The 22611-nt window shown below is 40.6% G+C and overlaps 1 protein-coding gene across 1 annotated transcript; it reads right to left on the bottom strand.

Annotated features, from left to right (window-relative positions):
* Nucleotides 1–1562: 1562 nt before the first annotated feature.
* Nucleotides 1563–22610, bottom strand: LOC124132367 (glucosamine 6-phosphate N-acetyltransferase-like). The gene is made up of 6 exons (XM_046496254.2): nucleotides 22380–22610; nucleotides 16084–16246; nucleotides 5902–5964; nucleotides 4718–4848; nucleotides 4524–4585; nucleotides 1563–2973 (listed from the first exon to the last, which is right to left on the bottom strand). Exons 1-6 carry the CDS (start codon nucleotides 22425–22427, stop codon nucleotides 2823–2825), a joined length of 618 nt encoding a protein of 205 aa, XP_046352210.2. The 5' UTR covers nucleotides 22428–22610; the 3' UTR covers nucleotides 1563–2822.
* Between the last annotated feature and the right edge of the window lies 1 nt (nucleotide 22611).

The raw sequence follows: 22611 nt of genomic DNA, 5'->3' as shown, positions 1-22611 counted from the left end.
CATACATGTATTTCCATCTTCATAACAAAATATCCAAATAAAATAACAGCATTCACAAAAACTAAAATGTCTATTTCTTAAACAAACACTATTCATCACACTGAGATCCTTAACAACAATAAACAACACAGCTGTTTAAGAATAAAACAACTTCAATTGTATATGCTTCAAAATGCATTAACCTTGGTCTGTGTCCTGGAACAGGGAAATCTCTTGCAATTCAGTATAAAATATTACAGCAAAAATATACAAAGCTGCCATCTGATAAATCTGAGTGAGTAGAAGCTATTCATATCAAAATAAATATTGATAGATATATACAGTAACCATGGCAACATGGACAAGAGAACACCTAGAGCTGCAACAAGTAAACAGAGTTTGAGTTTAAGCAGTATTCTAGTAACATCACAGCTAGGGACACCAGGAAGTGGATTCAAACATTGAAACTCAGGTTCCAGGCCATCTTCCCGAGGCAAGTGAGTTAACTGACTATAAAAGTCCAGTTTCCACCCTTGCCGAACTAGGCTGGTATTATGGAGTTACATTTTGGCTGGGCTAACGAGTCTATGCGTAGTCCAATCAAAATTGCGCACCGAAATCGAAATCCGGTTTGTAAAATGTCGTGCAGATTTCTGTCGAATGCAGGATTTGCAAAGCATGTGCACGGCCAAGTCGTTTTCAACAGATATTTTCCAAGTCTTTTCATGTTTTTAATCAAGGTGCTTAAGTGATTTGATGCACTTCGCTATGTAAGACCCGTTTTATCACAATATAGATCTTGATTATCAATCAGATCGTTTTGACAGGGCGCCACCATTTTGTTTGAAACAAATGCAAGTGATACGAGAGGTTGAATCTGATTGGTCTATAGGGGAGGCTTAGAAGGAACATAACTCGTAATAACCACTGGTGGCGCTACGGTCGAGCCCAGGAATTCCAGCCTAGTTCGGCAAGGGTGGAAACTGGACTTTTATAGTCAGTTAACTCCCTTGCCTCTGGAAGATGGTTCCAGGCTAGATAATCAAACACTCTAACCACTGACCTTCCCCAGTGCCCCTATTTATGTAGAAGGGGTCGTGGTCATCTGGGCACCCCAGGTGCCTTCCTGTATTCAGAAATGTGTGACCATATGGCCCGTACAGGGATGTACGAATCAAACAGCCAGAGTGAGTTGCCAGATTATCAAAGTTTTCTGAAGCCTGGTAGGATGGAACCCTCACTCTGGGTTTAAATAAAGCATTTTATCCTTTATAATCTTAATCTTGAACTTCAAACAATAACGTGTCATTTCATCAACAAATATCTCTGTGCCAACCTAAAAACGGATCTACAGTTGTCACTTGCGATAACACCTTTCATGACACCACGGATTCTGTGCTATATAGTTGCCAGTGTACATTTCCATAGACCCATGAAGATCCGTGGTAGATTAGGCCATCAGCAACCCATGCTTGCGGTAAAATTCAACTATGCTTGTCGTAAAAGGCGACAGCCTTGCTGCTTTGGTTGATGCATGTCATCGTATCCCAATTGCATGGATCGATGCTCATGATGTCAATCACTGGATTGTCTGGTTCAGACTCGATTATTTACAGACCGCTGTCATATAGCTGACATCTTGCTCAGTGTGGCGTTAAACAAAAAAAAAATCCCATAATCAAATTTTGGAACTTTAAACAGTATTTCAAACCTGTCTACTCATTAGCTTAAGGGAGTAAAAATGTATTGAATACCCAATGAAAATGATAACATGGCATTAAATACTCAATAGCTAAAAAATTATCTCGAACCCAGTGCATTGCAATGTGGTGTCCTTTTAACTCTCAGAAAACCAATAAACGTTTTAAAACGAGTTGATGTTTTAATATCAATGTTGGTTGCTATCATATAATCTCTAATCATGTTAAAATACTCCTGATTGCCTTCACTCAACTCACAACCAACTCAAATCTATTGTTTCTGTGAGTAGTAATGTTATGTGTTGCAGCCCGATACAACCACTGAATTAAAATATCTACAGTTATATCCATGTTCTACTGTATTGTGATTCATTCACTTCATCCTAACCACTTGCTAGCATCAAAGCTTAAGGGCTATTTGTCCCTTGAAATACTGATATTGGCTGTGATGATCTTCAAGTGATCACAGATGAAACTCATACAGCTATTAACAAGGGAACAACAGTCATTCTTGACTTCACAGTAAAAAAATAAGTTTCCCTCTACTCTAGCACAACCAGAACAGGGTCTGAATCTACTCTAGCACAACCAGGCCAGGGTATGAATCTACCCCAGCACAGCCAGTCCAGAGCCTGAATTTACCCTAGCGCAGCCAGAACAGGGTCTGAATCTACCCTAGCGCAGCCAGAACAGGGTCTGAATCTACTCTAGCACAACCAGAACAGGGTCTGAAACTCATACAGCTATTAACAAGGGAACAACAGCCATTCTTGACTTCACAGTAAAAAAATAAGTTTCCCTGACATCATTAACAAAACATTATTCTAATGATAACAAGCTTACATAAAAATCAATCATCTGATCCTCAGGAAATTAATTTCAAAATCATTTGGTAAATGATTTGTAATTTTAATTAGGGGATAACTTTTTCTCGTTATGTTGAACATACAAAATAAATATAACATAATTTACTTTTTGTGCGAACGATAACAGGCCTGAGATTCTGATAATTGACACTGACCAATTAATCAATTCAAATTACCAACAGATTTACACTAACCAGATCTTTCAGTATTCCATGCTTTGAAAACATAACAAGCCCAAGAACAAAATATTTCCTAGCCGAAGCAGTCCAAGCAGTGGTCAATTCCACCACTTCTGCATCATGTAATTCTGGTTTTCTTCCTTCTTGAAGCCAAACTGTGAGTAGAACTTGACGAGGGGGTCTCGACATTCTAACGACACTTTGTAACACCCGACCTTGGCACTCAACAAGGTCATGCTGTCTACAAGGCTGCAGAAGAAAAAGAATAAGATGGTACAGAATCATCAAATATCAATATTTCCACAATGACTTTCATATCATCAATCAAAATGGTGTAATAATGATACTGTGTTGTTGATCGTATAAAATTCATAATTTTCATCAAATTCTTGTTATTACATTGTCTTGTATTACAAATTATTGAGGGTATTTCTGAATATTTTATTATTAATGCATTTTGTCATTGTTATTGTCTGCATCAGCTCCTAGCCTCCGTGAACAAGATGGAGTTTGGTATGAAAGAAGCAAATGAATCTACCCCAGCACAGCCAGACCAGGGTCTGAATCTACACTAGCACAGCCAGCCCAGGGTCTGAATCTACCCCACCACAGCCAAACAGGGTCTTAATCTACCCCAGCACAGCCAGTCCAGAGCCTGAATTTACACTAGCACAGCCAGACCAGGGTCTGAATCTACCCTAGCGCAGCCAGTCCAGAGCCTGAATCTACCCTAGCGCAGCCAGAACAGGGTCTGAATCTACCCTAGCGCAGCCAGAACAGGGTCTGAATCTACTCTAGCACAACCAGGCCAGGGTCTTAATCTACCCTAGCACACCCAGAACAGAGTCTGAATCTACCCTAGCGCAGCCAGCACAGGGTCTGAATCTACCCTAGCGCAGCCAGAACAGGGTCTGAATCTACCGAAGCACAGCCAGACCAGGGTCTGAATCTACCCTAGCACACCCAGAACAGGGTCTGAATCTACCCCAGCACAGCCAGAACAGGGTCTGAATCTACCCTAGCACACCCAGAACAGGGTCTGAATCTACCCCAGCACACCCAGAACAGGGTCTGAATCTACCCTAGCACACCCAGAACAGGGTCTGAATCTACCCCAGCACAGCCAGAACAGGGTCTGAATCTACCCCAGCACAGCCAGAACAGGGTCTGAATCTACCCTAGCACAGCCAGAACAGGGTCTGATTTTACCCTAGCACAGCCAGAACTGGGTCTGAATCTACCCTAGCACAACCAGAGCAGGGTCTGAATCTACCCTAGCACAGCCAGACCAGGGTCTGATGAATCTACCCTACACAGCCAGAATAGGGTCTGAATCTACCCTAACACAGCCAGACCAGGGTCTGAATCTACCCCAGTAAACCAGAACAGGGTCTGAATCTACCCCAGCACAGCCAGAACTGGGTCTGAATCTACCCTACACAGCCAGACCAGGGTCTGAATCTACCCTGGCACAGCCAGAACAGGGTCTGAATCTACCCTGGCACAGCCAGAACAGGGTCTGAATCTACCCTAGCACAGCCAGAGCAGGGTCTGAATCTACCCTAGCACAGCCAGAGCAGGGTCTGAATCTACCCTAGCACAGCCAGACCAGGGTCTGATGAATCTACCCTACACAGCCAGAATAGGGTCTGAATCTACCCTAACACAGCCAGACCATAGCCTGAATCTACACTAGCACAGCCAGAACAGGGTCTGAATCTACCCTATGCAGCCAGAACAAGGTCTGAATCAAACTAATAGCCAGACTCTATAAACTCACTAAACCTATCAGTACTTACAGTTTTCCGAGCTGCTTCCCCCGATAGAGGTCACTGACCACAACGTCCTCCACGCGTCCCCTCTGAAACATACAGAGGACATTATTAACTGGGAGTCCAAGTCTATCTTAGTGATCGTAGCCACATGAATGCAGCCACCCTCCTGACAGGCACACACTGGACACATCCTACTCTATGAACCCTGGGTAACTCACCGCAGAGGCTTGGTGTATAAACTTGGTTTCCTTCACCAGTGTGGCGGAGGCGATGATCTGCCCAGATTCTGTGTTCTCTATCACCGTCACGTAGTAGTTCTCCGGACACTTCTTCATCTGCATGAAGCGGGCTGCAAAACACATGAGTACAAGAATGGTTAGTTTGTTGAATCTACCCTGGCACAGCCAGAACAGGGTCTGAATCTACACTAGCACAGCCAGAACAGGGTCTGAATCTACACTATCACAGCCAGAACAGGGTCTGAATCTACACTAGTACAGCCAGAACAGGGTCTGAATCTACTCTAGCACAACCAGGCCAGGGTATGAATCTACCCTAGCACAACCAGGCCAGGGTCTGAATCTACTCTAGCACAGCCAGACCACATCAGTACAATGAAGGTTAGTTTGTTGAATAAATTAACAGATACTGATATGGATGAATGGAGGGATGTATGGATGGGTGTGGATTCAAAGGTGTATGGACCTGTGGATGGACTGATGGATGGATGGATGATGACTGAAAGATCTATGGATGGATGATGAATGAATGATAGATGGATGGACTGATTGATGAATAATGAATGGAGGACCTATGGATGAACTGATGGATAAGCAAATGGTCTAGTGGATGGATGAGTATATGGACTGGTGAACTGATGGATTATTGAGCATATGGATCGATGGAATGGTGGATGAATGAGCATATGGTCTGAAGAACTGATGACCAGAGGATGGATGAGCATATGGTCTCATGACAATGTCCATAAGTATTTCATAAAACAAAGGTACTGTTTTACGTTGTTGTCATGGCCATCCATAATCATATCATTAAACAAAATGGGTGTAAATGGGTGCTACGAACCACATGGTTTGTTTGTTTGTTTGTTGTTTTACGCCGCACTCAGCAATATTCCAGCTATATGACAGCGGTCTGTAAATAATCGTGTCTGGACCAGACAATCCAGTGATTCACATCATGAACATCGATCCACACAATTGGGATCGATGACATGCATCAACCAAGTCAGTGAGCCTGACCACCCGATCTCGTGAGTCGCCTATTACGACAAGCATAGTCGCCTTTTACGACAAGCATGGGTTGCTGAAGACCTATTCTACCCCGGATCTTCACAGGTCTCGAACCACATGACAAATGTCCGACTTGAGACAAACCCTCCTACCTTCAAACTCTTCTCTGCTTATATCTCCAACTTTGGTCAGGTGTGTCAGCAGCTGTAGAAAACCTGGAAGACCAAGAATAGCGAGTTCAAAATACAAAACAGGTTTTACACAAATAATGTTGTGATGAGTATTCATATCACAGTGGTAATGAACAAAATTGCCCTAAAATATCCCTCTATAGTCAGTGTCATAGAGCACCTATGTTCACACAAGGGAATTCATTATTCATGAAAACATTAAAATTTGAGTGAGTGAGTAAGGCTTTACGCCGCTTTTAGCAAAATTCCAGCATTATCATGGCGCACATATATTCACACATTGTACCCATGTCGGGAATCGAACCCGGGTCTTCGGCGTGACTAGCCAATGCTTTAACCTCCAGGCTACCTGACTGCCCCTCACCCAGGAACTGACTCATCCCCACTCCATTGTCTATACTAGGTCTTTGTCCACACAACTGTAATTGAGTGGCATATATCTTCATCGAATTGTTATTAGTCATGTCTAACTATTTTCTATGTGATAATACATACTTCAACCAATGGCATTTGGGATCTAGGGATACAGAAGAACTGTATAGTGGGTCATCACCATAATAATATTACAGCTAAAATGGATAGAATTATCATGAAACCGCCCGCAAGTTATCAGAAATGAGCAGGCCACTGTAACTTGACAATGCCTTCATATTGCTTGACAACGGGCCAATATCACGCCCATTGTTTGGTGACGTCATATTGATGTTCAATTGGTCTGTGACGTTTCCATATTTGTAAAAGTAGGTCAGTGACATTCGTTGTGTGTTGATTGCAGTAAATGTTTCAAAACCGATATAGTTGTTTCTTTTTATTTGATATCAAATTTCATCCATTTTACCGGTAGCTAAAATAATGGTAACGCTCTTTTTCAGGGCATTATCATTTGCAGAAGCCCTTGGTCTTTTCAACTGCCCTCCTTCATCAGGCAGTTGATGGAGGACCACAGGCTTCTGCAAATGATAGTGCCCTGACAAATAGTGTTACCCTTATAGTATCTGTATGGAGAAACAGAGACTGCCCCTGGTTCAGAGCAAGGGTCGATCAAACCTCTGTTACTATGAATAGTGAACTAAACATGCTAAAGGTATATATGCATGTGAACAGCATCATCATTCTCTTCATCAACCTTTAGTCAACAAATTCAATGTCTGACAAAAATCTCAATTCCTTAAAGGGGAAGTGTACACACAAAAATCATTTTCTATCTTTTTCTAAACAAAACGCAATTTTAGAATTAGTTAGTATCTGTGTTTGAAAATATACACTCATTTTTTTCACAGTGAAAGTAGGAAGCTCACAATAGTGTGAAAATGGTATGCCGTTATGAGGCCTTCGTTTTTCGAGCTATACAGGCCTGAGTTATCCCCCTTAGATTATGACGTAATTGGTGCCAATTCAACTGGGTCCCTGTCTATTCTCAACGCAAAAGATATCAACTACCAGTTTGCGGTAAAACAACATGGCCTACGACACATTCCGGCGCAGTGGTGACTCAGCATAACACTAGACTGGCTGACATCTGAGACGCTAGAATCACACACCTGTACCTACACCACGTGAAGCGGCTCTAACAAAGCATGATGACGTCATAATGTTTATCAATTGGCACCAATGACGTCATATTGCAAGGGGCATAAGCCATGGTGTTTTTGTTGTGGAAATAGAACACTTGGTAAATGTGAAAAATATAAATCGTTTTAATGCGAAAAATATGTTAATTAATTGTGATATTTTTATATTTTTGTCTATGACAATACTAGGTTAACACTTTTAATGTGCAAAAAGTACACGAAAAATAGGTTCATTTCCTTGTGAACTTGCCCTTTAAGTTTGAAGATTGGGTTTACAGTTCGCATGCTTTCCATCCAACAAAATCTTTTTCAGTGGTTTTACATAAGTCCATAAACAGCAGCTCAACAGCATCACTATATCCAGGGCTCAGCTCCTTACAAGCTGCGTCCATACAGCTGGAATATTGCCAACTGATAAATCTGGATATATTGCCAGTCAGCCATACTATGGCATCTTGTAAAACAATAGTATCAGATAAGTTAGTGTTATCACTGTCGTAAATCAATCCGAAAAACTTGGTATCATGGCTGCAAATCATTTTGCACTCTATCGTATCATATTATATTCCTACAGGGTTTCTAAAGTTACTACAGTGAATAGTAGCACATCCTTAACTTGATTATTTCACGATGACATTATATGATAAAGAGGTCATTACCCTTGTGTGTTTTTGTATGTAAATATCAAATATTAGATTATAATGTTCATCAAAGGCTCGCATAATACAATGATTATTCCTTATACAGTCAAATCTCATTAATCTGACACTCGTTAGTCTGACAATTGGCTTTATCCAACACTAATAATGGGAACTTATTAAATCAGTGCTATTTAGACACGGTAATCCGACAGTCTCGCACTCCGACTCCGACACACCAAATTTGCAACAAATTACCGAAATCACTCATTAATCAGTCTCATTAATCCGACACAGTGATCAGCGTACTCCGTGGTCATCTGCCCGCGAGTACACAGCCCATGTTTGGAGACGAGTTGGCTGGTAGATGCATATTACAACGGCAGTGGAGATAAACTTGCTTAACAATAAACAATTAAGCTTTTAATAAACAAACCAATATTAATCACATGCTTAGATTGCCTTAATCTCATTAAAATCAGACACAAGTTCTCACTACCGCTGAGGACATCCCATTACAGGTCATGTCAGAACGACCTTTCGCCAAATTTGACTGACCAATGAAATTACTAACACGGAGTCAACATTAGCCACTAAGAAAGCAGCTTTCTTAAGCATTGCAGCACTAGTTTCAAACCAGCGACTTCCATTCAAAACTATGCTTCTAAAAGTATTTTGAATCAGCCAGTAACAGTAGTTTTGTGTTGAGCCTTCGAGGTTGCATGATTAGAAAACACATTCCTCTAACAATGTAACATAACAATATGAATATTTCTTTTTCTCTTTTTTTTCAGTCGTACAGCTCGTAACCATAGTTTTGAGTTAAGCTTTTGAGTTTTCATGATTAGAATACATATTCGGCTAACAATGTAACAATATGAATATTTCATTTTTCATTTGTTTATAACAACGTGTTTGTATTGTTATCTATCATGTAGTTGTCCGATTTTCTATCACAAACGAAAATACTCCTCCCCATTGGCCTACTTCCCATTTGGCCTACGCTTTTAGAGGATTTAATAACGGTAAGTAATCGGTTGGTTGATCACTCACTAATTACCTGTCTCCCCCAGAGTGATGAAAATGAACCAGTCCAACAACAGAGAAATACAAGCTAACAGAATCTTTTTAATGTAATATAATAAGGATTCCTACTGCATCTGCTAATGCCAAGAAAGATATTTCTCCTTGCTGGTGTCTGTCTCGGAGTCTGGGCAGCTGACCATCGAGGTACACATATTTTCTCTTCCGCGATGGAGGCTTGGCACCATGGGCCAGCTGGGCTGGATGTCTGGTGTGGCTAGCTTCAAGTGAGTGAGTGAGCATGGTTTTACCCCGCTTTTAGCAATATTTCAGCAATATCACGGCGGGGACACCAGAAATGGGCTTCACACAATGTACCCATGTCGGGAATCGAACCCGGGTCTTCGGCGTGACGAGCGAACGCTTTAACCACTAGGCTACCCGACCGCCCCTAGCTTCAAGTGATTTCAAGACATCCAGGAAGCCGAACATTGTTGGATGGGCAGAGTTCATCTTGGCATTCAAGTGGCTGTGCCAACCTTCCAGATGATTATCAGTTCTTGGACCAACATTGTCATGGTGACTCCAGATTTCAACACCAAATCTAGCATCATCCCCAACCCAGTTTGACAGGACATAATCATTGAACAGTTGAAATGCAGGACTCTCAACCTTAGCCTGTTCTAAAGCCTCAATAGCTTCGAACCATACGTCCTGAACATCAGCGGGAGGCAAAAGAGGCAGAGCAGCAGCTCGTCTCACCCACTGCTTGATGTCGGCACTCTGCTTGTAGAGTCGCACTAGTCCTAAGTCCTAAGTCCTAAGATAACCGTTAGTACTTTTATACTATGAATACTAAGAAAAATGTTTTTTTATTAAATTAACTTCGTTATCATTACCCGTATACAATGGTATGTGATAAAAGAAATAAAATCAATAATAGTTAATCCTATTGACTAAATACACAACAGGCAAAGAAGCCAGTTATACACAATCCTTATGAACATAAGAAAAGGATTAATTAATTGTGAGACCCGTGAAGATTCCGGGGTAGAATAGGTCTTCAGCAACCCATACTTGCTGTAAAAGGTGACTATGCTTGTCGTAAAAGGCGACTAATGGGATCGGGTGGTTCAGGCTCGCTGACTTGGTTGATGCATGTCATCGATCCCAATTGCGTGGATCGATGCTCATGATATTAATCACTGGATTGTCTGGTCCAGACTCGATTATTTACAGACGGCCGTCATATAGCTGGAATATTGCTGAGTGCGGCGTAAAACAACAAACCAACCAACCAACCAATTGTGAGATAGTTACATTAACCAACTTCACAGAAGAACCTGTGTGAAATAACAGGAGCTAAGTAAGCTCAAACCAAACCATTATTGTCAATAGGGGTGTAGGTTGTTTAAAATAATCTGTGGTAGGCTAAATGGGAAAGGTCATTTCTGTTTCTTTAGGCCATATGGGACGTAGGCCAACAGGGGATGCACCCTTAATTTCGTTTATCCAATATACTCGTAAATCTGACATAATTATCTGCAACCGACCATGTCAGATTAACGGGACTTAACTGTATATGATAATAACAATACGAAAACCCACTTGGCTAATAAACTAGGGTAACCAGGGTAACCAGCGACTGAAAGCATGACCCACCTGATCAGGATACGATTACACACAGTCAGATATGTCACCGAGTCGGATCCGCTTAGTGGGCTCTTATGACAAGGGTGATATACCAGGGATCTGTTCTCCCCCAGAGGGGGTTTGACCAACATTATCAAATGGTTCCTTTTCTCACCAGCACACAGACAAGTGTGACCCTGCAGATATCATGAGCTAAGGTAGACCTCCCTAAATCATGAGCCATGTTCAACTATGTGTCAAAGTACATGTCCTAAATTGCCCCGAGTAGTACATTGACAACAGGTTCAATTAATGCAGATTTACAACACTATTCAAAAGTGTAAGCTGACTGACTGAGGTCTGGAAACGTGTGTGAGGGGTCTTATAAATTGACTTTAATTTCAATTCACAGAAATGCAAAAAGCTTTCATAATAGAAAACCTCTGGAAAACTAACAGGGTTTGATAAAATTAGTCTCTCCAGGCAGTGCTACACAAAATTGGCCCACGTTGTTACTCTATGCTCGTGCTATCGACCACAGGTCTGCCCAGATTCGCGGGGAAGCCGCTTTGATTTCAAAAATTAAGTTCAAAGGGGTATTGTTTTTTATCTTTGTTACTTAATGCCGAAGTAGTCACTATTCCAGCTATATGACGGTGTTCTGTAAATAATACAGCCTGGATACAGCCTATTACAACCAACATAACACAACAATCTATGCTGATGGTGTACAGTGGCACACAATCAACCAGGACACCCAGCCGAGCACCTGCTTCATTTCGCCTCTTACAACCAACATAACACAACAATCTATGCTGATGGTGTACAATGGCACACAATCAACAAGGACACCCAGCCGAGCACCTGCTTCATTACCACCATAAGTTGGGATCTTTTTTAACCCAGAATCTCCACAGGGATTAAAGGGGGATTTTGAGGTCAAAGATAAAATGTTTACATAGCTCTCCCAGCTTCAGCCAACTGCTGATTGGACCCCAAAATGTCTCTGCATGTAACTGACATTATTGACAACATGTCAAATACACAGGACTTGTGACAATACCCTGTGCAGTGTGACCCTCAATAACCCACAGGCTAATGTGCACAGCCACAGGAGACTATAGCTCACCTGGTGAGAGACTCATTCTGGATGCTGCAGTCACCATCACTGTCATGGATACAAGTGATGTGGACAGGGTTTATAACAGCAAGGCAGCATGACCACTGATCCTTTTCAACTGATGATTTTCAGACCTCTAGCCATCTGAGACAGCTGCTTAGGGAAATGCTGGAGACACGTTTTTCAATATGCATGTACTGTTTTATGTTTGACATTTAACAAAATAAATCTATCTTTCCATTGCTGGAATGTAACTGGGCACTAAACTAGCCTGCTAGCCTCAGTTTGCAGTAGAATTTTACATTTTTAAGGGGTTGTCCTTGTATGTTATCACTGTTAGGGCCAGTAATGGAAAGGCCACACATTTTTAATTGAATTTTTAATTTTAATTTTAATTTTTAATGCTGAAAAGTGGCTGGTCCAGAAAAAAATTAAACATGAAAATATCTATTTCTATAATGTATCCTGCTAGTAATAAAGACCCTCTTATACAATAAAACATTAATATATAAATTCCATGTCTTCATCACTATCAGTGAGTCAAGAGGCCACCTGCAGTTTTAACTCCACAGCAGACTGACTTTCAAATAAATAAATAAATAAATAAATAAATAAATAAATAAATAAATAAATAAATAAATAAATAAATAAATAAATAAATAAATAAATAAATAAATAAATAAATAAATAAATAAATAAATAAAGTGTGGCCTAAGCTGGATCCCTACCAATGGTTGTAATTTAACAAAATAAAACACAATAATTAAATATGAATAATACCAATAAGTGTTTTCAAACTTAACCATCAACATGCTGTCACAACACACAAAGTGTATTATGTACGTTTTGTGCATAATATTTTTGTCTTATTTTTACAGCCACTGGTATCCGAAATTTCACAAATTCAAAATGAAATCTTACAAAGCCAACTGTACTTGAGCTTGTTATAAAGGGTCGTAATAATTGTTTTCTAAATCACGTCCAACACACATAGTTCATGTTCCACATACAGCACAATACAAGTGGCCTATTCACATAAATCACTCTACCAGAACAGCAGCTGCAATACGACACACTACGTCTTACTGATTGACGGTCTCTGTTTACTGCAAGTCATTAGTTAACTTATGAATGAAAACCCCATTGAAAAATACAGTCATGTATAAAACAGAGGTTTCTGCAAACACAAATGGGTGTTTGATGAAGGGCTACGAGTGACGTAAATCCGTGGGTAAACTCTCGTGTTTACACATGGCCGCCCGGCGACCTCGGTATTCCGGGATGCAATGCCACCTACATGCACAGTTATACTTTTTACCACACTTAACTTTTACTCTGAAGGAAAACACCAGCCTTTGATGTTTCACACTATGTTTGGGCACAAACATTTAAAAACATCTGTGAGGGAATTGAAGAATTTTTAAAGCAAGGTGAACATTAAGAAGATTGTTTTAAGTAGCTGCTTACATGTTATACAGAGATCTCATTAAAATGTAATTTGACTAAACAAAATCAGTTTCTATACATATCAGCTCTTCTGACATTTGACACTATCATATGCTATATAGTCCATTATCCAGACCAGATATTGGTACAACCTGGGGTGTCAAAATATCATTATGATTTTTTGAAAGTCATATAACCAAAGATGAAAATAAAACTTTGAAAGCAATACGGGACTCACCTCTAAGAGGTAGTATTCGCCACATAAACGCAGCCACCTGAGTCAAATCGGAGGGACCAGATTTCGGGATAGGGGAAGCTAGAGAGTGGAATACAAGCAATACTAACATAGTGAAGTATGACCTCTCAAAATGTTGGTAGCCTGATGCTCTATATGTTGGCATGTAATATTGGGCAATTATATAGGCCACCAGAGGTCAAAAGGTCATGAAATTTGACCCCTGCCAAAATTCTTTCCACCTGTCAGAAAATACACTGCAGATACCACACCAATGGGACTTTCTTAACCCAAATAGGCTATAATTTAAGCCAAGAAGTACCAAAGTCTAATAAAATTCTGAAAAAGTGGAATTTATAGTCTTTTGTGATGTGGTACACGGTTTTTAAAGCATGTTTTACTGAGTAACTAAAAAATGTGTGACAGCACTCCAATATGCAGCCATAGTTGTATATCAAGCAACACATTTCTGTTTTGGGGGAATGTGAAAATTGTTTGGAAAGTCCATTACAAACCATCCAGGCTTAGTGGTGTTAGGAAACTAGGGCCTCACTCCAATGCAGGAGGCTAGATATACAAGGATCTAGGCTATCAAGTGTCTAGCCATTGAGCCAATGCTACACATGGTGCAGGGGTGAGGGTATTGTCTTCACAAGGAGGATAGTCTTAAGCAGCCTACCCCACAATTCAACCGGAACATATACACTGTGACATCACCCAACTCACACCAATAGCTGGAGATCTATTACATAATTGGCTTGTAGAAAGGTAGACATGTTTCAAAGTAGGTCATCTAAGTTCCTGTTTGAAATGTTCAGAATTTCTTAACCCTAGATCTTCAAGAAGTCTTAAAACATCAATGAATGCACACAAAAGTCCTAAATCACATCATACTGAGAGCATCTTATCACATTAATGAGAGTGAGTGAGTTAAGTTTAACTCTCCTTTCAATATTGTTTCCAAGACTACCATCATTAACTAGTTCACTGTACCATAATTAATTAAATGATATGAGATGAGATTAGGAGAAATTGGGCTTAATGTCACATTCAAGATTATTGCACTTATAGTTGGTTGGTTTGTTTGTTGTTTAACGCCGCACTCAGCAATATTCCAGCTATATGACGGCGGTCCGTAAATAATCGAGTGATTGATATCATGACCATCGATCCATGCAATTGGGATCGATGACATGTATCAACCAAGTCAGAGAGCCTGACCACCCGATCCTGTTAGCTGCCTCTTATGACCAGCATAGTCAGCTTTTACGGCAAGCATGGGTTGCTGAAGACCTATTCTACCCTGGAATCTTCACGGGTCATTGCACTTATAAAGTGCTGTGTATACATGTGTGTGTGCTTGCCTGCTTGGTCTTGTCGGGACTTGTGCCTGTTTTATAGTGCTAGCCCACCGAGATACCATGCCACAGTTTAACATGGGCACTGATTCCAGCCGACCAGTTCTTGTTGTATCCTCTTAATGCTGAACGCCAGGCAGGGTAACAAGTACCATCTTTTGGTATGACACAGGGACTTAACCACCTATCTTAGCGACTTAACCACCGATCTCCTCTCTCCGGGGAGATGCTCTATCCACTAGACCACAGAGGCAGTTTGGGCAGATGCTCTATCCACTAGACCACAGAGGCAGTCTGGGCAGACGCTCTATCCACTAGACCACAGAGGCAGTCTGGGCAGACGCTCTATCCACTAGACCACAGAGGCAGTCTGGGCAGACGCTCTATCCACTAGACCACAGAGGCAGTCTGGGCAGACACTCTATCCACTAGACCATGGAGGCAGTCTGGGCAGACACTCTATCCACTAGACCACAGAGGCAGTCTGGGCAGACACTCTATCCACTAGACCATGGAGGCAGTCCGGGCAAACGCTCTATCCACTAGACCACAGAGGCGGTCTGGACAGACGCTCTATCCACTAGACCACAGAGGCGGTCCGGGCATACGCTCTATCCACTAGACCACAGAGGCTGTCTGGGCAGACGCTCTATCCACTAGACCACGGGGGCGGTCAGTGATGTAGGTTTATACTACTACAGTACTGCAGTAATAAATATGTGCTAAGACACGGGGGCAGGACACACATACAGGAATATAGACCCTAGGTAACCTCATGATGTACATGCAACTGTCCACAAGGCCTTCTATACCCAACCAGCCAACCTACACCCTGTGGTGTACCTTTTTCCATTTCCATACCTGCCCCAAGGAAACTGTCAGAGAGAGCCACTGATTGTTCAAGACAGTACAATCTGCGATCGTAGCCTCAGAGATAAACCAATCAGAACTCTCCTCTCATAAAGCAGACTGATACTAAAGCAACTGGCCCAAAGCCCAAGTGTAGACTAATTTCGTTAGTCTTTTATTCCAATAATCATGACCAGGATAAATCAAGCATTATGCATGTGACGTTGCTGGAATGTGAAGTGTCCGGTCTACAAGGGTTCTCTGTCCTCACCTTTATCGTAGTCTGCTAAACACAGGGGCCGCATCACCAGATTGTCCCCAGGATGAGCCGGGGAGACTGGAGGCTTGTACTGGGCGGGAGACTCAGAAAAATCGATCAGTTTCAGAATCTCGGGGTCATACTGATAGCATTCTTGCCCATCCACAAGGCCGTTCTGAAGGAAAAGAAAAGCACTTGTTAATCAGTCATGAAAAAATAAGTAATAACAAGCATAAAATACTCATATCCCCCGCCAATATGACATTTTTGGTTATGTACAAGAAATATTGTACATGTTGTAGGGTGTTCAAGATCTGCTCCGGAAACGAAAACTACCAACAAAGTTGTTGCTATGGAAACTCGAAAAATAAATTTTCAAAAATCCCAAACTATCAAAAGGTACCAGTTTACCACTAGGCCTATCTATGTGCCAAGTTTGGTGAAGAATATTGTACAGTTTTCAAAATCTGCCCCGGAAAGTAGCACGCACCACCACCATTTTCAGTAAAGTTGCTACCATGGAAACTCGAAAAAATTTCAAAAATCCCAAACTATCAAAGGGCACAGTTCACAACTTGACCTTCCTATGTGCAAAATTTGGTTAAAATATCTAGATCTTTTTTTAGTTCTGCTCTGGAAATGAATGTGACAGACAGAAAGCACCCATTCCTATATCTCTCTTCCACTTCGTGTCAGGGCATGTTTAAACCGATATTTAATTATTAAACCCAATGCCGACTCCCCAAACCATCCATACCATGCCAACATTAACACTAAACGATATAAAAGCACAGGCGAAGCATAACACGACCAACACATGAACACTAGCTGTGTACAGTAAAGTGACATTAACATACAAAACAAGACTATCCAACTCATTATCTGCTTCATCAATTCACTGAAATTCATACTTACCACCACAATATTATCTTCCATTTTGTACACAACACTTTCGTAACAGACCTCGATTCAACAAATAATGAACCGCATCACCAGCTTCAGTTTATGAATGTGACCACCATGTCTTTCAATGATTCATTAGTATATTTCCATAACGACCAGGCAGTCAACACAATTGGTCTCCTAAGGCCTACATAGTGTGTGTGAAAAAGATTATCAATTAGGGATTCATTCTGTTAGACTTCAGTAGAACAAACATCTATACATTCTTGTTTAATTCCAGTTAATACTGCTAATCCACAAAGGTCCTGAATTTCCCAATATAAATAAGGCTACAGCCTACACAGCCTTATTTCTGGTCTGCAATGAGCGAGCTCAGCTATTTACTTCCTGTCAAAATGTTTAAGATATGTTCACCAATATTTGTGATGCGGACAAGATAACTTTTATCCTGCCCTTCCCCTTTTTAAGTTACGCTGCTGCAAAAACCTCATTGTAATATGTTTTCCTTCAGCAACCATGATTTTTAAGCCATTTTCTCAAACCTTTGTGAAACATGTTATCTTTCTGATTATTAGTAAAGTTGCCTTTTCCAATGACCCTGAAAAAACATCTGCCCCTCAAGTCCCCGAACAGTGAACATGGTATATCTGCCAGTGGTGCTCAGTAGGTGAAGGTCAGTCACTGGTTCAAAAAATTTTAGGCTGTCATGAGGTAGTCCTTACAAGTTTCAAATTGACCATGCATCCACATAAATTATTCTACATTCAAAAAAAAGGAAACAAACTTTATAATGAGATTTGCTTAACTATGTGTTGGAAGCATGTTTCATTAAATAGTTGGGGTGAACTGATTCCTGAGAGTTAAGTGACTATAAAAGTCCAATTTCCACCCTTGCCAAACTAGGCTGGGATAATGGAGTTACATGTTGGCTTGACAAATAAGTCTATGCATAGTCCAATCAAAATCACGTAACAAATTAGATGTCTGATATGTAAACAACATGGACATCAACGTGCCGATTTCGGTCAATTGTAGGATTTGCAAAGCATGTGTACCGCCAACTGGGCTTGGACAGATATTATGGAAATGTTTTCATGTTCTTAATCAAGGCGCTCACGAGATTTGATATACTTAGCGGGGTAAGACCCGTTTTATCACAACATAGATTTTGATTATTGATCAGATCATCTTGACTTGTACCACCATTTTGTTTGAAGCAAATGCAAGTGATATGAGCGGTGGAATCTGATTGGTCAACAGGAGGGACATGGAAGGGACATAACTGGTTATAGCCACTGGTGATGCTATGATCCAGCCTGGAAATTCCAGCCTAGTTCGGCAAGGGTGGAAACTGGACTTTTACAGTCAGTTAACACACTTGCCTCGGGAAGATGACTAATTCTTTCAATGCAAAACCACTAAAAAAATGTATGGTTAAATTTTTATGTCAAATGCTCTCAAATTCCAGGTTTTTAATGCAAACTTCAACATAATGTAGTGGTCAACCATATTTTAGCAAGAACACATTGCCAGACCTATAGTTGCGAACATGACCTGGATGTGGAAGAAGTTAGAATACTCCAATCCAGGGTATAATAGGTCTTCAGCAACCCTGCTTGCCGTAAAAGGCGACTATGCTTGTCGTACGAGGCGACTAACGGGATCGGGTGGTCAGACTTGCTGACTTGGTTGATGCATGTCATCGTATCCCAATTGCGTGGATTGATGCTCATGATATCAATCACTGGATTGTCTGACCCAGACTCGATTATTCACAGACCGCTGCCATATAGCTGAGTGTGTCAATTAACAACAAACAAACAAACATTGTTAATCTTCTACCTAGCTGTGTATACATCAAAGAAGGAACATGGGTAAGAAAGACACCAAGGCAGACTAATGCTGAATAGATCGATATCAGTAAATACACTGGAGAATAGAACCAACATGTGAGGTGATCACTGTACATCTTTTGAATAAAAAGCGGAATATATTGAAACTGTTTAATGTTTAAGCACATTGGGGGTTAAAATACACTGGAAAAGTTCATATTCTGCGGGTAAGTCAATACATATTGGTACATGAATACACAACCACTGCACCATACATTGTATGCTTGAAGTGATACATTGGTGCATCGTAAGTTTTCATGAGATGATACGATACATGATACATTTTCTTCTGTATTCATACAAGATGGCACACTTTCTAAAATATATCACTTACTACTCGTTTAATGACCCCCAAGCAATTTTGTCAGTCAAATATGGCAAATGTGTTGAAGTTAGCATTTCAAGTTCATTACTAAAACAGCACCCCATGTTTGCCATAAAAGGCAACTATGCTTGTCATAAGAGGCGACTAAAGAGATCGGGTGGTCAGGCTTGCTGACTTGGTTGATGCATGTCATCGTATCCCAATTGCGTGGATTGATGTTCGTGATATCAATCACTGTATTGTCTGGTCCAGACTCGATTATTTAAGACAGCTGTCATATAGCTGGAATATTGCTGAGTGTGGCGTTTAAAAATAAAATTTAAAAAAAATCACAACTAAAAATAGCAGCTACGAAACATGTGTCTACAGCTAGCTTTTCCTTTAGAACATGCTCTGAAATATTTATAGTCAAGAAGTTTCTAGCAATTTGACGTAAATACGTGTTTCGCAATAAGTATTGTATCGTTATGTATGTATCAAGATACGTATCGTACCGTGACCTTGCTGTATCGTTTCACCCCTTATAAATTGTTTCGATAAAAGTGTAGACACTTTGGGATGTAGGCACATTGGGCACACACCAGCTGTGTACTAGCGGTCAGATGACTACTGAGTAAAATGATCCCTGTGTCGGATATAATGAGACTAATTAAAGGGTGATTTCAGCAATCCATTGCAAAATAAGTATATCAGGGTCGGAGTGCAAACTATGGGATTAACGGGTCTAAATAGCAGTGATATAACTGGTTCCTATCATTAGTCTCGCATTAAAGCCGATCGTCGGAATAACAAGTGTCGGATTAACAAGACTTTGTGGTACTTACTGCATCGTAAATTTCTTAACGATACATGCAAAAATGACTGAGTAATTGGCAAAACTAACATTTTCACTACAGGTGCAATGTCATAATGTGCATCAGTTTTCTGTAAGCAAATGTAGGCAGAGTGAGTGAGTATGATTCTACACTGCTCTTTGCAATATTCCAGCGATATCAAGGCTGGGATAACAAGAAATGGGCTTCACATATTGTGCCCATGAGACGAATTGAACCTGGGCCCTTGGCATGACGAGGTGAGGTGAAATGGGGTTTAATGTCGCGTCCAAGATTATTGCACTTATATAGTGACGTGCATGCACGTGTATGGCTGCTTGTACAAGTCCGGACTGATGCTGATTTATAGTGCTAGCACACTGAGATACCATGCCGCAGTTTAACATGAATACCCCACTCAGACACAGTATACTGACTCCGAGCCGACCAGTCCTTGTTTTAGCCCCTTAATGCTGAGCGCCAGACAGGGTAACAACAAGTACCATCTTTTAACATCTTTTGGTATCACGCGGCTGGGGATCGAACCCCGGACCAAATCCGCTCTCCGGGCGGACATTCTACCATTAGACCACAGAGGCGGTCCCTTGGCATGACGAACACATAATTTAACCAATAGACTATCGATACACCATCCAAATATACCTAGAGATTTCATTTAAAAATACAGTAAATGTAGACATGCTAGATAAAAGCCTTATATTTCTTCACCTTATTCACTACATAAAAAGCACCCAGGGCGCTCTCAAAATTAGAAATAGTGGGCTCTTATTAGAATATCATTTTGGTGAAAAAAACAGAGCTGAAAGATAAATTTCATGGCAGCCTGAATTGTTTATGTACAACAAATATATTTTTCCAGAATTTAATTCCCCATAATGAAGGTGCATATAACACACGAGTGCATATTATATGCGCATTAATAGGTCTTGTGTACATTGATCAATCGGAAGGGGTGCTAATTGGTATTGTTCACTCACCAATATATTAGCAAATATCCCTGAGGGGTTTATTAGAAAGGGGCGCATATTGCGTCGAATACGGTATATTTATTGTCTCTCACGACTGGCATGAATATATCTTAACCTATCATTATACTATAGATCCTATCAATGTTCAAATTTCACGACTTCTTACACATTTTTCACAAACTGACTTTTTATAAATTAAAAAAAAAACTACATTTGTAAACTTAAATATGTTAACACCATGAACAAATATAACAGATGGATAAGCTCACATATAGACCTTTGATCCTGGTCATAATTCGTTTTATCTTTACTAATAATGACTGGCATGAAAGATGACTTCCTGGTTAGCTCTCAGTGTTATCTGAACCCCACTTGACAATCCCTTCAAATAGATTACTATTAAGAGACACCTTCCCATAACCACACATGCGCTACATCAGCAATTAATTAAGAAATAAATGACGAGTGGGAGTAAAATAATACACTGCAGGGAGAATAAACCATGAGGGGCCTCTCCAGCTTTGAGATGCGATCGTTCAGCCATCATATTTATCTGCGTTACCCAGCTACGTCTATGGGGAACAACTCACTAGACACTCCTCTCTCAAAAATAATGTCACCATATATACAGTGTATCAAGTTACAAGCACATGTTCGAATCTCCAGAAATGATTGAGTGAGTGAGTATGGTTTTACGCCGCTTTTAGCAATATTACGACGGGGGACACCAGAAATGGGCTTCACACATTGTACCCATGTCGGGAATCGAACCCAGGTCTTCGGCGTGACGAGCGAACGCCTTAACCACTAGGCTACCTGACTGCCCTCCAGAAATGACGTCATGGTGGAAAAATGTTTAATCGTGAAAAATACCACATTTCGTTCTTCACTGTTCTTTATGAATTATTGCGCAGCTATCTTATATTGTGGACAAAGACCGATAACTGGAAATAAGCCAATACTAACTTTTAGACCAAAGCTGTTCATCCTTAGATGAGAGAAATAGAATCTAATTGAAATATAATACAAAAAAACAAAAAAGGTTTCGTCAAAAGCAAACAATTATGAATAGTATTAAAGACTATAGAAAGTCTACTGAAAGTGAAGCTAAAATGCTCGAAATCACTTTCAGTAGACTTTCTATTAATAAATTCACACAATTTCATAATAATATACAACTTGCGGCCTACATCCACAGTGTTGGTATTCGCCTTGTTGCATTAAATATTAAATTTCAATTCACCGAAATACGGGTTTGGGTCGAAATCAATATCAATCTTACTCTAGATATATATATGTGCCACTCCAAGCACCTGTCACCACAATAATAACGTGTCAGCCGTGTCGAGGCTCTGGCTGTCAACAAATCGAATGGTCGAGTTCTTACCTCAGTCTTACTTCCACTCTCGGTCGCCATCTTCAATCGTCTGTACATGCCACAGAGAGTTAGGTTCTGTCAACGTGTCCGGGTTTCAAGTTTAACCCTTTTGTCAATAAACATATCCACGTCGCGATCGATCACGACTTCAAGTGACATGCGATCCAACACTGGAGGTAGCGCTGCCCTTCCCGGTTTGTTAGGCTTCCTGTCATTGGTCAAGCAGGTGCGCTATGGCCTT

This window comes from Haliotis rufescens, unplaced genomic scaffold, assembly GCF_023055435.1.
Source record: "Haliotis rufescens isolate VD_foot unplaced genomic scaffold, xgHalRufe1.0.p SCAF_3, whole genome shotgun sequence".
NCBI lineage: Eukaryota > Metazoa > Mollusca > Gastropoda > Lepetellida > Haliotidae > Haliotis > Haliotis rufescens.
The sequence above is the reverse complement of the archived record's forward strand: the minus strand, read 5'-3'. Positions and strand labels throughout refer to the sequence as shown.

What these genes read in the sequence shown, in the direction of transcription:
- LOC124132367 (XM_046496254.2), bottom strand. Translation starts at nt 22,427, where the DNA reads ATGTACAGACGATTGAAGATGGCGACCGAGAGTGGAAGTAAGACTGAG. An exon ending in TTTAGCAGACTACGATAAAG is followed by an intron (nt 5,965 to 16,083) that starts GTGAGGACAGAG and finishes TTGGTCTTCCAG; the next exon opens with GTTTTCTACAGCTGCTGACA. An exon ending in AAGCAGAGAAGAGTTTGAAG is followed by an intron (nt 4,849 to 5,901) that starts GTAGGAGGGTTT and finishes TGTGTTTTGCAG; the next exon opens with CCCGCTTCATGCAGATGAAG.